The 15,075-nt window shown below is 40.1% G+C and overlaps 1 protein-coding gene and 1 pseudogene across 1 annotated transcript in view; both read left to right on the top strand.

The window, feature by feature from the left end:
- Positions 1-15,075, top strand: part of LOC114043719 (DNA-3-methyladenine glycosylase-like) — a 66,032-nt gene that overhangs the window by 17,988 nt on the left and 32,969 nt on the right. Inside the window, exon 2 of the mRNA XM_027862829.1 lies at positions 11,796-12,020. Within this exon, the coding sequence (XP_027718630.1) occupies positions 11,796-12,020 (225 nt within the window). The remainder of the gene's footprint in view (positions 1-11,795; positions 12,021-15,075) is intronic.
- LOC114044005 lies at positions 10,215-10,313 on the top strand (annotated as a pseudogene).

Here is a 15,075-nt window from a genome sequence, read left to right as displayed (position 1 = left end):
GTGCTGATTGTTTTTGCTGAGACAAATTCAAAATGATCTCTTCCTTTAAGGAGTTTACATTCTGGTGGAGGTATGCCATAAGTCAGTATTCGTTAGCAAATTGAAAGTATGTATAAAGTAATGTCAGGAGGGAGAGCGTGCTAATAAGTATGGGAATCTGGTAAGGCCTTATGCAGGAGGGGGCACCTGGGAGTAGGTTCCAGATGTGGGGGCAGCTTGTGTGAAGGCAGAGATAGGGAATGGAGGACTGATTTTGAGGAACAGCTAATAGAGCAGTTTGGTTGATAATACCTAGAGTTTGTGAAGGGGAATAATATTGCATCAAGTCAGTAAGCATTCATTAAGCATCTGCTATATATAGGCCAATCACTGGTAATACAAAGAAAGGCATGAAATAAAACAGCCCTTGCTCTATAAGCCTGCAGTCTGATGGGGAGGAAAACACAAACTGGGTACACATTGGAGATAATCTCAGAGGAAAGGCACTTATGTTAAGAAAGACTGGTAAGGGCTTCTAGCAGAAGATGGGGCTTTAGCTGACCCATGAAGGAAGCCAGTGAAACCAGGAGGCAGAGATGAAAAGGGAGAGAGTTCCCCACACATTGTGGGGTGGAGTGGGCAGCCAGTGAAGTGCCCAAGGAACGGCAGGGACGCCAGTGTCACTGGATCTGAGTATGTGGAGGGGAGGAAGGTATAGGAACCCTGGGAAGGTAGGAAGGGGACAGGTTATAAAGGGGTTTAAAAGCCAAAAGATTTTATGTTTGATTCTACCAGCATTTGGGAGAAGATAAAAGATAAATGTGAGCCACAGATTTATGTTTGGTATTTGATTAATAGAGATGATAAAGAACCACTGGAGTTTATTGAATAGTGGGATAATATGGTCAGACATGTACTTAAGAAAGATCAATTTGCCAGTTGAGTAGACTAGAGTGGGGAGAGATGAGTTAGGGAGGCCAGCCAGAAGGCTACTGCAGTAGTCTAGGCATGAGGTGATGAGGCATGCATGAGTATGGTAGCAGCCTTAGAAGAGAGAAGGGGAAATACATGAGAGATGTTAGAAAGGGTAGAAATAATTATTAGATATGGGAGTGAGAGTAGGAGTTGAGGGTGGCACCTAGGTTGCAAGCATAGGTACTAGAAGGGTGATGGTACCTTTTGTCAGTAATAGTGAAGTTAGGAAGAGGACAGGGCTTGGGGGTTGGGGGGGGTGGGAGGTAATGAGTTCAGTTTTAGACATGTTGAATGTAAGATGTTTATGAGGTGTCTGGTTCTAGATATCCAATAAACAGTTGGAAATAAGAGACTAGAGTTTGGGAGAGAGGTTAGCTCTGGACAAATAGATCTGAGAATCATCTTCATAGATGATTCATCATGAATCCATGGGAGCTGATGAGCTCACTAAGCTAAGTAGGATAGAGGGAGAAGAGAAAAGAGACCAGGATAGAGCCATATTTTTTGTAGGGAATGCCCTCAGTTAGTCGTGAAAACCTGGATGAAGATCCAGCAAAAGAGACTGAGAAGGAGCAGTCAGCTAGGGAGGAGAATCAGGAGAGAGCCATGTTACAGAAACCTAGAGAAGAGAGAGTATCAAGGTGAAGAGGGTGATTGACAGTGTCGAAGGCTGCAGAGAGATCAAGAAGTGGAACTGAATGGTAAGTGGGAACCTGATGATGAAGGGCCTGAAATGCCAAGCTAAGGAGCTTGTGTTTTATGCTAGGTGTTTTTAATGGAGGAGCAACATAATCTGTCTTAGATTATTTTAGCGGCTGTGCAGAGAATGGGTTAAAAAGGGGGAGGCTATAAGTAGGGAGACCAGCTCAGAGGCTATTAGAAGTACTGTCCAAGTGAGAGAGGATGAGGATTTGAACCAGGGTGATGGCGAAGGGTGCGAGTGACATTGTAGAGGTAGAATTTGGAGGAGGTTTGGGTTTAAGGAGAAGATAGTTTCATTTTGGACACGTTTCTTTTCATATGTCCTTGAGACATCCAGAAGTCAGATGATGAAGCATTACTGGCATTCAGGAGAGATATTAGGGTTGTATACTTAACTTTTGGGAGTTAGATGAGATGAGATGAGATCTCCAAGAGAAAATGTAGAGAGATGTGAAGGGGGCTGGACATGGACAATGACCCAGCAAAGAAGCTTGGGAAGGAGAGGTCAGACAAGTAAGAAAATTGTAAGACAGCAGTGTCATGAAAGCCAAGGGAGAGAAACCTGGAGGAAGGATGGTCTACACTATCAAAAGCTACAGAGGAAAGGTCAAGGAGCATGAGGACTTAAGAAATCCTTAGGAATTAGCATTTAGGGAAATTGGTTTCAGGTGTGGGGAACTTGTGGCTTTGAGGCCATATGTGGCCCTCTGGGTCCTCAAGTGTGGCCCTTTGACTGAATCCAAACTGAAGGCCACATGTGGCCTTAAGGCCTTAAGTTCCCCACCACTGATTTAGAGGAAAGTGTAATTTCAGTTTAATGGTGGGATGAGCAAGCTAGGCCATAAGGGATTTAGAAGTGAGCTGTAAACAGGTAAGGAAACAAAGGCTGTAAGTGAAGATGTTGCTTTCCAGAAGAATCAGGGATTGTCAACAGCATTATCTCTGTCACCTTTTCATTTCCTGACCTTGGGCAAGTTGCTGAACCTCCTTTTCATCTGTAATAATATGTGCTTTAAGGCTTTTAAGATGCCTTCTTCACAGCAATTCTGCAATATAGGTAGTAGATTATTTATTCAGAGAAGTAAAGTGACTTGCCCATGATCAAAAAGTCAGGTTCTTGAGGTAGGATATGAAACGGGTTCTTCTGACTACCAATCCAGTGCTCACTCCGTTCTGTCATGCTACCTCATCTGTAAGACAGAAGTAGTCTTTTATCCTTCATGGGGTTCATAGAAGGACTCAATGAAGTCACAGATCCAGAGCTGAAAGAGGCCACATCTCATCCACTTTCCTCTTTTTGCAGATGAGGAAACTGAGGCACAAATACTTAATGTCAAGTACCTTTTTAACTTCAGCTGTGGTGATTATTGACGGTGATTATAATTCCTACTTTATGGATGGCGAAACCTATGGAGGATCTGCTTGTAATCACAGAGCTAGAAAGTGGCAGAACTGGGATTCGAACTCGGATCTCCAGACTTCTACCCCAGTTTTGTTTCTGCTCAGCTATTTCTACATCTTTAGGTGCCAACTACCCCAGCCTTGGACATTCCAGTTAGTGTTTAATAAATGGTTGTTGGATTGAATCAGAGCAGTTGAAACGCCTGAGGAAAGTGCTATTGAAGTATGGAATGATAACGGGGATCTTTTGGCAAAGTGGCTGAACTCCAAGTGATGTCATGTTGTTGGGATGCTTACAGCGAGCACTAGGACCGTGACCAGACTGAAAAGACAGGCACATCAGTGAGTGTTCACGCCGGACTTCTGTGGCAGTTTATGTTTAAAATGTAATGTCTTCACTTGGTTTAAAATACTGGTGTCCGTCAGAGCCAGCACTCCTGTAGCTCCGATGGCTTAAGAGAGGAGGTGTTTCTCCAATCCTTGAACATTCATCAGCCTTCTGTTCTCCTTTAATCTTCCCTCTTAATCGCAGCTCTGAGAATGAGTTTTGGTCCCAAAAATAACTAAGATTGTCTGGTCAGATGTTTTAGGACATGTGGCAACCAGATGGACTGTAGTGAAGTTTATTCTTTCAGGAAAGTAATGACTTGCCATGGAAAACGCCATAGCATTTAACTCTTGCTCTTCTGTGGTGGTCCTTGGGCCCCTGCCTCCTGCTGCTTTGAAAAACAATGCCGATTGATGGAACACTTTGCGCTTTACCCTGTCACCCCTGTTTTCCAAAGGAGGCAATTGGTAAAGGGCACTCACTAGACTTAAAGTCAGGGCACTTAATGCATTTGCTGTCTTTGGATAAATAGTTTCCCATCTCTAGACATCTGTTTTCTAATCAATAAAAAAAGGGAATTGCGCTAGATGGTTCTTTGCCTGCATTCCTATGTTGCTGGAGAAATTGCAGGACTGGATGGTGACAGAACCAGAACTAGGACTCATATCTCTTAAGCTAGTGGTCTTTCCACTGTACCATAATGCCCATTAGTATCCATGGCAATTTTTTAAAAATAAGTTTTTATTGAAGTCTTCTGTTTTTTATATTATCATAGTTATCTCCTATATTCCTCTACTTCCTCCTCCCAGAGAGCTATCTCATATAATAAATTGTATTTTTTTTTAAAGAAGAGAGGGGGGAAGAGTCACCACAACTGATGAATACATTGAAAACATCTATAATATGTAATACTTGTGGACTTCCCACCTCCATGAAGGGGTAGGTTGGAGGTATCCTCTCATATGTGTTTCTTTGAATTCCTCATATTAATCATTTTTTACAGTACGATAGTATTCCATTACATACATATGGTGCAGTTTGTTTATTCATTCCCCAATCAGTGGGTACCCACTGTATTCTTCTTTTTCTTTTTGCTTCCACCAACTCTATTGCTGCCAGTATTTTGATACATATGGGAGCTTTGTCTTTGTCTTTGACCTCTTTGGGGTATGTGCTTAGTAGTGATGTTGCTGGATCAAAGGACCCTAACAATTTAGTGCCTTGCTTGGTTCCAGATAGTTTTCTAGGGCAGTTGGATAATTCTGTGTGCCACAAATGGTATATTATTGTGCTCATATCCCCACAACTTCTCCTGTATTAACTATTTCTGTTTTTTATCATCTAGGCTGAAATGATTTTTCATGATTCATAGCTATATAATATCACTGTGAGGATGTGGTTTTTAAAGAAATGGATTTTACAGGGGTGGGGAGTTTAGCACTATACATTTTCCCAAGTGCAAGCCAACCTGACCTTTTCCTCTTCCATCTTCAGCTTATTGCCTATCTTCTCTGCATGTCCAAGATATATAGATATATGTATTGATATATTGATATAGTGATATACTTATTTGATGGATTGCCTTTCCATTTGCATGTCTTACTCTAAGTAATATGTGTTTCTAGTCCACTTTGTTTTTCTAGTATATAGTTAGACTGATCTCATTCACATTGCTGAGAATTTCTCTGATAAGTGTGTTTAGAGTTCAGAGGCTTGATGAAATTAGAATGAATAAATGAATGAATGAAAAAATATTTTAGATCATCTCTGCTGTCAAGGAGCTTACACTCTTTTGAGGTAGCTAGGTGGTGTAATGGATGGAGCACTGGACATGGAGTTAGGAAGACCTGAGCTCCAACATGGATTTAGACATTTACTAGCTATGTGACTTCTGGGCAAGTTTATCCCAGTTTTCTTATATCCTAGGATTGTTGTGAAAATCAAATGAGATATTTGTAAAGTGCTCTATAAACCTAAAAGTGCTATCTATAAATCCTTGCTCTTATTATTATTATTATTATTAGATGGAGGGATGACATGGTCAGATCTGTGCTTGCACTTTGGCATCTGAATGGAGGATGAAATGGTAGACCAAATAGGGAGACCAATTAGAAAGCTGTTGTGATAATTTAGGCAAGAAGTGATGATGGCTTAGCCCTGGACCAAGGTGGTACTGTGTGGGTGGAAAGAAGGGAAGGTAGGAGAAACGTTATAGAGGTGAAAGCATCCAGACTTGATAGCAGAGTGGATATGCAGGAGGAGAGTCTGTGATAAATTGAGTACGACACCAAGATCAGGAGCCTGGGTGACTAGAAGGGTGGTGGGCCCCTTGACAATATTAGGGAAGTGTGGAACTGGGAAGGTTTGGGGGAGAAGATGATGAATTCTATTTTTAAAATGTTGGGCTTGAAATCACTGTGCAGTATTCAGTAAAAGATATCCAGAAGGCATCTCCATTATTTAGTATAAGTGTAGAAAGACTAGCTATGGCAATAAGAAAAGAAAAAGAAATCTAGTGTTAAGCTAGGGACAGAGGAAACAAAAGTATTACTTTTTGCAGATTATGATGGTCTACCTAGAGAACGCTACAGAATCATCTAAAAAAAAAATTGAAAGGATAACTTCAGCAAAATAGCGGAGTAAAAAAATGAACCATATGTAAATATTTTTTTCTTTGTTTTACCAACAAAACTCAATGGAAAGTGACAGAAAGAGGAATTATATTCTAAATAACCACAGAATGTATAAAACATTTGGGAATTTGCCTTCCAAGACACACATGAATGAGCTGTATGACTACAATTACAAAAATACTCTTTAAAGAAAAAAGAGACAGACCTAAATACTGGGGAGATGTTACTTGGTCATGGTTGAACTGTGTCAATAAGATAAAAAAAAAATGACAATACTATCTAAATTAATTTACTTATTCAGTACCATTCCACCAGGGTGTGTGGGGTGTTCAAGAGGACTAGCACTTCTGGCGTGAGGGCTTGCCCAGTCCTTTTCAGAGTTGTTCATCCACCTTTGGTGTCCACCTGGTACTCAGCTCTTACCTGTGGCTCCACCAAGCTGTAGTATGTGCAGCAGCCACACCCTGGTAAACCGTCTCAGCAGACAGGCTAAACTAGGTTGAGGATAACCAACAAGCTTCAAGCCTGTCACTGAGTTAGGGGGATGTTGTCTCCTCCAAGCATGTGAAGGCTTTCCCTGGTGGGATGGGCAGATGAGAACAGTTTGTTCTAACAGCCACGGAGGTGACTGAAGCAGTCATTGTGGAGTACTTAGGGCTTGGTCAGGCATCAAAGACATCAAAGTCATCCACTGCATCCTGGGTCATCGCCAGTTTTCTTGACTTTTGTGCTGCCACTGGACTTCAGTGACTCTGGAAGAGAAAATGAGGATGATGACTTTGTGCAACTCTGCCTCCCTAAAATCCAATTCACACATGAGTCAAGATGTCACCCTATGATGTCATTTGTCCTCTTCAAAAACGAAGGACAAACAACATGACATACAACAACCATACTACCAAAGAATTACTTTATTGAGCTAGAAAAAAATAACAAAATTCATCTGGAGAAACAAAAGGTCAAGAATTTCAAGAGAAATTATTTTTTTTTTTAAAAAAGGTAATTAGGGGACCTATACCAGATCTGAAACCATACTATAATACCCAGAGTTCAGTGTTTGATAAAGCAAAAAAATATAAATTTCTTAGAAAAGAACTCCCTATTTGATAAAAACTGCTGGGAAAACTGGAAAGCAGTCTATCAATAATTAGTCTTAGACCAACACTTACCCACATTCCACAATACACTCTAAATGGATACATGATCTTAATATTAAAGATAATACTATTAAAAAATTATAAGAGAAACAGATCATATACCTCTAACAGCTATGAGTAGGTGATGCATCATTAACTGAACAGGGGACAGAGGCAATTACAAAAGATAAAATGGGTAACAGATTACGTGAAGCTGAAAAACTTCTGCAAAAACAATATTAATATGCCTAGAATAAGAAGGGAAGTGGTGAAATGGGAAAGAAATCTTTGCATCACATGTCTCTGACAAGGGTCTGGTACTCAAGATATATAAACAGTTAACATATATATTATATGTACTATGCATGTTTATATGTATTTTATAATAAGTGTACATGTGTGTGTCTATCCAAAAGCCATTCCCAATAGGGAATTGAGGCAACTAGGTGGTATAGTTGGTAGAGTACTGGACTTAGAGCCAGGAGGACCTGAATTGAAATCCAACCTCAGACACTAACTGTGTGACACTGGATAAGTCCTTTACCTCAGTGTACCTCACTTTCTTTAATTGTAAAATGGGAATAATAACAGCACCTACTTCCTAGGGTTGGTGGGAGGATCAAATGAAATAACATTTGTAAAGCATTTAGCACAGTGTCTGTACGTAGTAGGCATTTAATAATTATTTATTTCCTATCTTCCAATAGATATGAACAAAAGGATATGAACAGATAAAGAATTTCAGACTATTACAGCCATATGAAAAAAATGCTCCAAATCACTAATTGCAAGACAAATGCAGATCAAAGCAGCCCTCAGGTTTTACCATACACCTCGCAAATTGGCGAGGATGATTACATATAAGAATCGTAAATGTTGGAGGGATTGTGGGAAGATAGGCACACTGGTGTTGTTTGTTGGAGCTATGAATAAGTGTAACCATTTTGGAAAGCACAACTTGTGGGGAAAAAAAAGTGACTAAAAGGTCCATACCCTTTGATCCAGAGATTCCATTACTAGGCTTATGTCCCAAGGAAGCCATTGATAAGAAGAGAGTCCCCAAATACAACAAAATAATTTATAGCAGCACTTTTTGTGATGGCAAGGGATTGGAAATAGAGTAGATGCCCATTGATTGGGGAATGACTAAATAAATTGTGGGTATATGAAAGTAATGGAATATTACTGTGCTGTAAGAAATGACAAAAGTGATGAATACAGAAAAGCTTGAAAGTATCTACATGAACTTATGCAGAATGCATTAAACAGAACCAAAAAATAGATACAATGGCAGAAGCAATGTAAATGGAAAAAACAACCCCGAAAAGAAAATCAGCAATAAATGTTGCAAAATTATAAACAGTGAACCTGACTCCAAAGAAGAGAGATGAGAAGAAACTCCCACCCCACCCCAGTGCAGAGGTGGGAGGTCCAGAAGTGTACATTCCATGTATTTTCAGACTTTTTTGATGTGTGGATCAACTATGCTGATTTTTTCCTTTTCTTTTTCTATTTCTTCTTTTGTTATATCAGATGGCCTTCAGAGAAGAAGGATTGGTGGGGGAAATTATGGTTGATATAAAGGACAACCCTCAAAATACATCAACAAAAACTTATTTTTTTAAAAAAGAAAGGAAATAACTCAGACAATATCTTTGCACTAATTTTTTTTCTGATAACATTCTGATATGCATAATATATAAGAAACTTACTCAAATATGTAAAGACAATAGCCATTCCCCAATAAATCAATGGTCAAATATGAGTAGGCAGCTCTCAAAGGAAGAAATGCAAGCTGTCAACGACCATATGAAAAAACCCTCCAAATTATTACTAATATGAGAAATGCCAACTAAAACAACTTTGAGGTCTTCCCTCATGCCCGTCAATTTGACAAAGATGACAAAAAGAAAATTGTTAATACATGCATACATTATTGGTGGAGCTATGATGTGGTCCAGGAATTCTGGAAAGAAATTTAGAACTATACCTCCAAAGTCACTAATTTACGCATACACTTTGATCCAGTGATACCATTACTAGGCTTATTGTTGTAGCTTGACCCATCTCAAAGAGGGCCGTGACATCAGGGAGGTATATATAAAAGAAAGAAGGAAAGGACCCATATGTACAACAGTATTTATAACAGCACTTTTTTGTGGTAGCAAAGAAATAAAAACTAAGGGGGTGCTCATCAGTTGGGGAATGGGTGAACAAATTATGGTATGTGTATGTAATGAAATATTTTACTGTAAAAAAAAAGCAAAAGAAATGAATTCAGAGAAACATATATAGGAAGACATATGAATTAAAGAAGAGTGAACTGAGCAGAACCAGGAAAACAATTTAAACAACATTATTAACAACAACTTTAAGACTTTAGAACTTCAGTAAATTCAGTGACCAGTCATTACTTTAGAGGAATGAGCATGAAGCCGTGCTACTTTCATTGCCTAACAAAGAAGAAACTCAACATGGCCATTATATGGATCTATTTTGTTTGACTACGATTATTTGTTCCAAAGGAGATTTTTTTTTTAATTGATGAGTTTTGTAAAGGAGAGGGATACTAGCCATGGGGATGCCAAGAAGAAAAAAAAAGTATTTTTAAAAATGCGTAGAAAAGAATAGAGGCAGGGGGGCAGCTAGGTGGCGCAGTGGATAGAGCACCGGCCCTGAAGTTAGGAGGACCTGAGTTCAAATGCGGCCTCAGACCAAACACTTGTCACTTACTAGCTGTGTGACCCTGGGCAAGTCACTTAACCCCAATTGCCTAAAAAAAGAAAAGAAAAGAATAGAGGTTTAAAAGGATACACAGACAAGCAGGATGTTTTGAAATTTGAGTGCTGAATATATTAGTTTTTTAAATGTAATATATACATAATGGATTCGCAGTTTTCACACACAGCCCTCTTTTGCTAGTCATTTTCTGTAAAATACATATGTTTTATGTTTGTCAAGTACAGGTAAAAAATTAATTTTTAAAAATGAGAGGGCTGGACTCTGATCTTTGAGGTCCATTTCGGTTCTTTTTTAAAGAAGCAAAAGGGGTGGGTAGTAGTGGCTTTGGCAGCACATATACTAAAATTAGAATGAAACAGATTAGCATGGCCCCTATGCCAGGATGATGTGCAAATTTGTGAAGCATTCCTTTTTTTTTTTTTTCAATGGGGGTGGGAGACAGAGAGAGAGAAAAGAGTACATGTGAATGTACCTGCCTGTGACATGGTATTTGGCTAGGTCAGATTTAGAAATTAACACGGCTTCGCAGTGAGCCATAGTTCTCTGGTGGTCCTGTGTTCCTTCATATAGCTTCAAACACATTTCCTGACAGAGCAACTAGATTCCAGTTTGTGTTTGTACCGTGGGAGAATTATTGGCAAAACTAGAAATGTGGGATTCCTGCTTTGTGGGAAGAGCTGGGTAGATTTATATTAACTTAATTTCTTTGAGCTTATTTCTTTCCCTCCTTAAAAGTGTTTTTTCCTTGTAAGACATAAGTCAGGGCCTTGTCTGCCTCCTTTCCGTATAGCTAAAAAGGTTATGCTAAAAAGTTATTTCTTGAAATAAGTGCTAGGGACATTTATATAGTATCAGTATGAGGAGTGTGAAAAAATTGATGGATGATTGTTGATTTTTCCGCCTTTAAAGCAAAGTGATGATAACTCTTTGGAAAGCTTGTCTTTTTTTTCCAAACTAGTTCATGTCCTTTTGGCCTCCCATTTCAGAGTGGTTTACAAGAAACAGAAGTTAAAAGCTCCATGGATAATTTTTTTTTAATGTGGCTTTTTAGGCCTCAAAAGGATTAGAATGTATTTTAGGATCTTCATTTATTGACTACTTGTACCCTTGGGGAAAATCAGTTAACCTCTCTGGATCTCGTTTTCCTCCCTTGTAAAATGAAAGGCTTAATCTAGATTGGCTCTAAGGTCCCTTTTGGGTCTGACATTTTGTTATAGCTTAACATACTATGTTCTTTTTTTAAAAAATTAATTTATTTTGAATTATGAATAATCATTTCCATAAGCTTTTGAGTTCTAAATTTTTCTCCCCCTCTTTTCCCACCCAGGTGTGCAATCTGATATGGGCTATACATATACATTCCTATTAAAGATATTTTCACATTAGTGATGTTATAAGTAAGAATTAGAACCAATAGGAAGAACCACCAGAAAGAGGAAACAAAACTCAACAGAAGAAAAAAAATAGTGAACAGTATGCTTCGATCTGCATTCAAACTCCATAGTTCTTTATTTGGATGCGGATAGCATTTTCCATCATGAGGCCTTTGGAGATGTCATAGATCCTTGTATTGCTGGGAAGGGTTAAGTCTATCAGTATTAGTCATCACACAACATGGCTGTTACTATAACATACTATGTTCTGAAAACCCTGCTAGCTCTAGCATTCTGCGTTCTAAGGTCTAATCCTTTCAAGTTTCAACATTTTAAAAATCTTGTGATTCCTGATAACCATTTTCCCACCCTGAGATATATCTGTGGCTCAACTCACTTGTTTTGTTGTTTATCTTTTGGGACTGCTCATTTGAAATCTAGGCTGCTTGGCTGACGCCCCCCCCTGGGGAAGAGACTACTTTCAATGTTTAAAGAGTTTTGTTTTTTGCTTTCTTTTTCAATCCAGCTTTCTAGAACAGTGCTTCGGAAAAAACTACGGTTATCTGAGTCAAAGGCCAGCCAGAGCCAGCCCGAGTCGGATTCCTTAGGGGATCACCCACTTGCCTCACCCAGGAGTCCTGCTCCAGAGTACAGTATCTATTTCACTCGCCATACCAGCAACAGTTCCCGGCTGGGACCTGAGTTTTTTGACCAGCCTGCAGTCACCCTGGCCCGGGCCTTTCTTGGACAGGTAATTTGCCTGTAGCTCCTTGCCTTTAGGACAAACTAGAATTTGTTGAACCAAGAGGTTACCATTCAGGCTTTCATTCAGCATTCAGTAGTGTTTATTAAGATTCCACTATCTGCAGTATGCCAGTTTCTGAAGGAGATACTAAGTTTAGATATGTCTGACCTTTCATGGATTTTGTAATTTAGAAAGGGGATTATACATGATAGATAAAACGCAAATTAAAATGTGATATGTGCATAAAAGGAGTATAAACTTTATCATATCAGTCAAAGAAGGGATTGCTTCCAACTGGGAGAATCCAATAAAGCTTGGAGAAGAAGGTGACCTTTGATCTGGGCCTTGCAGTATGGATACAATGTCAGCAGGTAGATATGGGGGATGGAGTGGAGTATTTCTGATAGACGGACCAACATAAACAAAGATAGAGTGGTGAGAAAACATAGGGTGGCCTTGGGGGTGGAGCAGGCCAGCTGGGCTAGAACATCAGTTGTACAAGTGGTGATTACGATGAGATATGGTTGGTGTCTTATTAGGGAGGCCTTTTGAATCAAAGCATCATAAATTTAGAGCTACAAAGGACCTCAGAGGCCATTTCGTTCAATCCTTTTGTTTTTCAAATGAAGAAACTGAGGCGCAGGGAGGTTAAGTGAATTGCCCAGGGTCACACAAGTAGTATGAGTGTGCAGTAAAGAATTTAGACTTTATTCAGGAGGCTGTAGGGTGCCATGTCAATGAATATTGAATTATTGCCAACTGAGGCTAATGGAGGGGAATGCCTGGGTATCAGTTATGGGGTCCCCCCCCAACACAGCTATACATATTTGCACATGTCCAGAGCTTGGAAGAAAAAAGGAAATGGGCTCAGAGATTTAAATTGTTCTGCTTTGCCTTTCTCTGATTTTACTATTTGATGGCAATTGAAATGTAAAATCATTAAACTACAGAGTGGTAGTGGTAGAAGGAACTACAGAACTTATTTAGTTGAAACCCTTTCTTTTTACTAACGCAGAAATGGAAGCTAAAGGAGAGAAAATGACTTGCCCTAAATCTCTGATCGTTTGGTAGCTGAGTAAAGGCTTGACCACAGTCTGCTTGTCTCAGTTCAGTCTGGTGTAGCCTTCGTGTTGATAAGATGAGCGGAAGATACAGGAGTGTGTTGGGTTCTGGTTCTGAAACTTACTGGTCATATAACCTTTGGCGGGTCATTTCCTCTCTCTTGAGTTTCAGTTTCCTTATTTGTAAAATGAAGGGACTAGATGGGGAGACCAGAACATGTTTGTATATAATGAGGAAGGAGTCAGTAGAGAAAAGACTGAAGATGACAAAAATGTAGTGAATAATGGAGCAAGGTCTGGGAGCAGGCAGGAAAGGAAAGGGTTAGCACAAATTGAGATAGCATTGTCATTGTGTCATTGTGGAGATTATCCTCTGAGGTTGGAGCAATTGAGGAGGACCATTTTATCATCTGAAATTGGAACAATGGGGGAAGGCCATTTTATCATCTGAGATTGGAGCAATGGAGGAGGGCCATTTTATCATCTGAAATTGGAACAATGGGGGAAGGCCATTTTATCATCTGAGATTGGAGCAATGGAGGAGGGCCATTTTACCATGAGATTGGAGCAGTAGGGGAGGACTGCCTTCTCCTCTGAGATTGGTACAGTAGGCAGGGCTAGGGGAATGGATGGGTCCATAAGAGTTTTTCTGAGGTTGGGAGGATGAGAGACTAAAGGCAGTTGGGTAGGATTTTCAGTCTATTTAATAAAATAGGAGGTGACACCATCTGTTTGAGAGGGAGCAGTTGGGGCAGAGTTGAGAGCTTGAGAAAAAAGATTTGCTTATAGCCTTTGTAGAGAGGGTGTGATAGGGAGTTAATTAGAAATGAGTAAAAGGATTATTGTGATTTAGAGAGGGCCAGTTTGAGATTATTTGGTACGGATTTGTAGTGGACTCTGTCACCACAACATCATCTAGCAAAGGCTTGGAGGAGTTTGAGGATCATAGGGTAAAGAACCAACTGGCATTAGTGAGAGACAATGGGGGATTTCACTCTAGTCCTATGATCCTGTGACAGGAGATTCTGGGAGGAAAAAGGAATTTCGGCGTTTGGAATCTTGTGGCCCTGGGTCTAAGATGTGGCAGCCTCTGTTGGTAGGTACGGGATAGACATAGATGTAGAGGTCATGGGAATTGATCCAGTTAATAAAGTAAGAGCGCACGGTGGTGGTAGGGTCATCATCGTTACTATTGAAGTTACCAAGGATAAGGTCAAGAGTTGGAGTGGAAGGGCAGATGGTGAGCCAGGTGAGGATGTCATGGAAGAGGCACCTGGAGTCAGTAGCTGGATCTGGTATAATTGATTGGTGTGCACTTCAGAGGCAAAGGGATTGTCGAGTGATGGTGGCAAAGGGAAGGTCTGAAACTGGCAGAACACAAAAGCATGAAAGTATAAACAAAGGAAGGAAAGACAATTTCTAAGTGGGGAGACGGGGTGGGATCAAGGAAGTGTTCATAGAGGAGATGCCACTGGAGCTGGACCTTAAAGGATGGGCGGAATTTTGAGAGATGGACGTAGGAGGGGGAGGGCCTTCTGGAACTGTGTCAGCAAAGTTGCTTCGAGATAAGAAATTGAGGAATATCTCTGGAGGATAACTGTGGTTAGTTCTGTCATTATTGGAGGCTGTCACAGGAAGTTCCAGCAAGATAAGATGACTCCTAAGGTGATCTTGGGGCCTATTGCTTTCCTTCCTGTGGACCAAGATCACTTGTCTTGTTACTATTGCAGAACTTTCCCATGATTTTGGGCCTGATAGGGTCATTGCCTTGGGTATCTAGGCAGCACAGTAGAAAGAGGCCTGAGCCTGGAGGCAGAAAGACCTGGGTCCAATGATGGTCTAAGGCATTGACTAGCCGTGTGATTCTGGACAAGTTGCTTAACCTCTGTTTGCCTCCATTTCCTCAACTATAAAATAGGGCTGATAATAATAGCACCTACCTCCCAGAGTAGTTGTGCAGATCAAATGACACATTTGCAAAGTGCCTGATACATAATAGG

The sequence above is a fragment of the Vombatus ursinus genome, unplaced genomic scaffold, assembly GCF_900497805.2.
Source record: "Vombatus ursinus unplaced genomic scaffold, bare-nosed wombat genome assembly UNPS02014770.1, whole genome shotgun sequence".
NCBI classification, from domain to species: Eukaryota; Metazoa; Chordata; class Mammalia; order Diprotodontia; family Vombatidae; genus Vombatus; species Vombatus ursinus.
The sequence above is the reverse complement of the archived record's forward strand: the minus strand, read 5'-3'. Positions and strand labels throughout refer to the sequence as shown.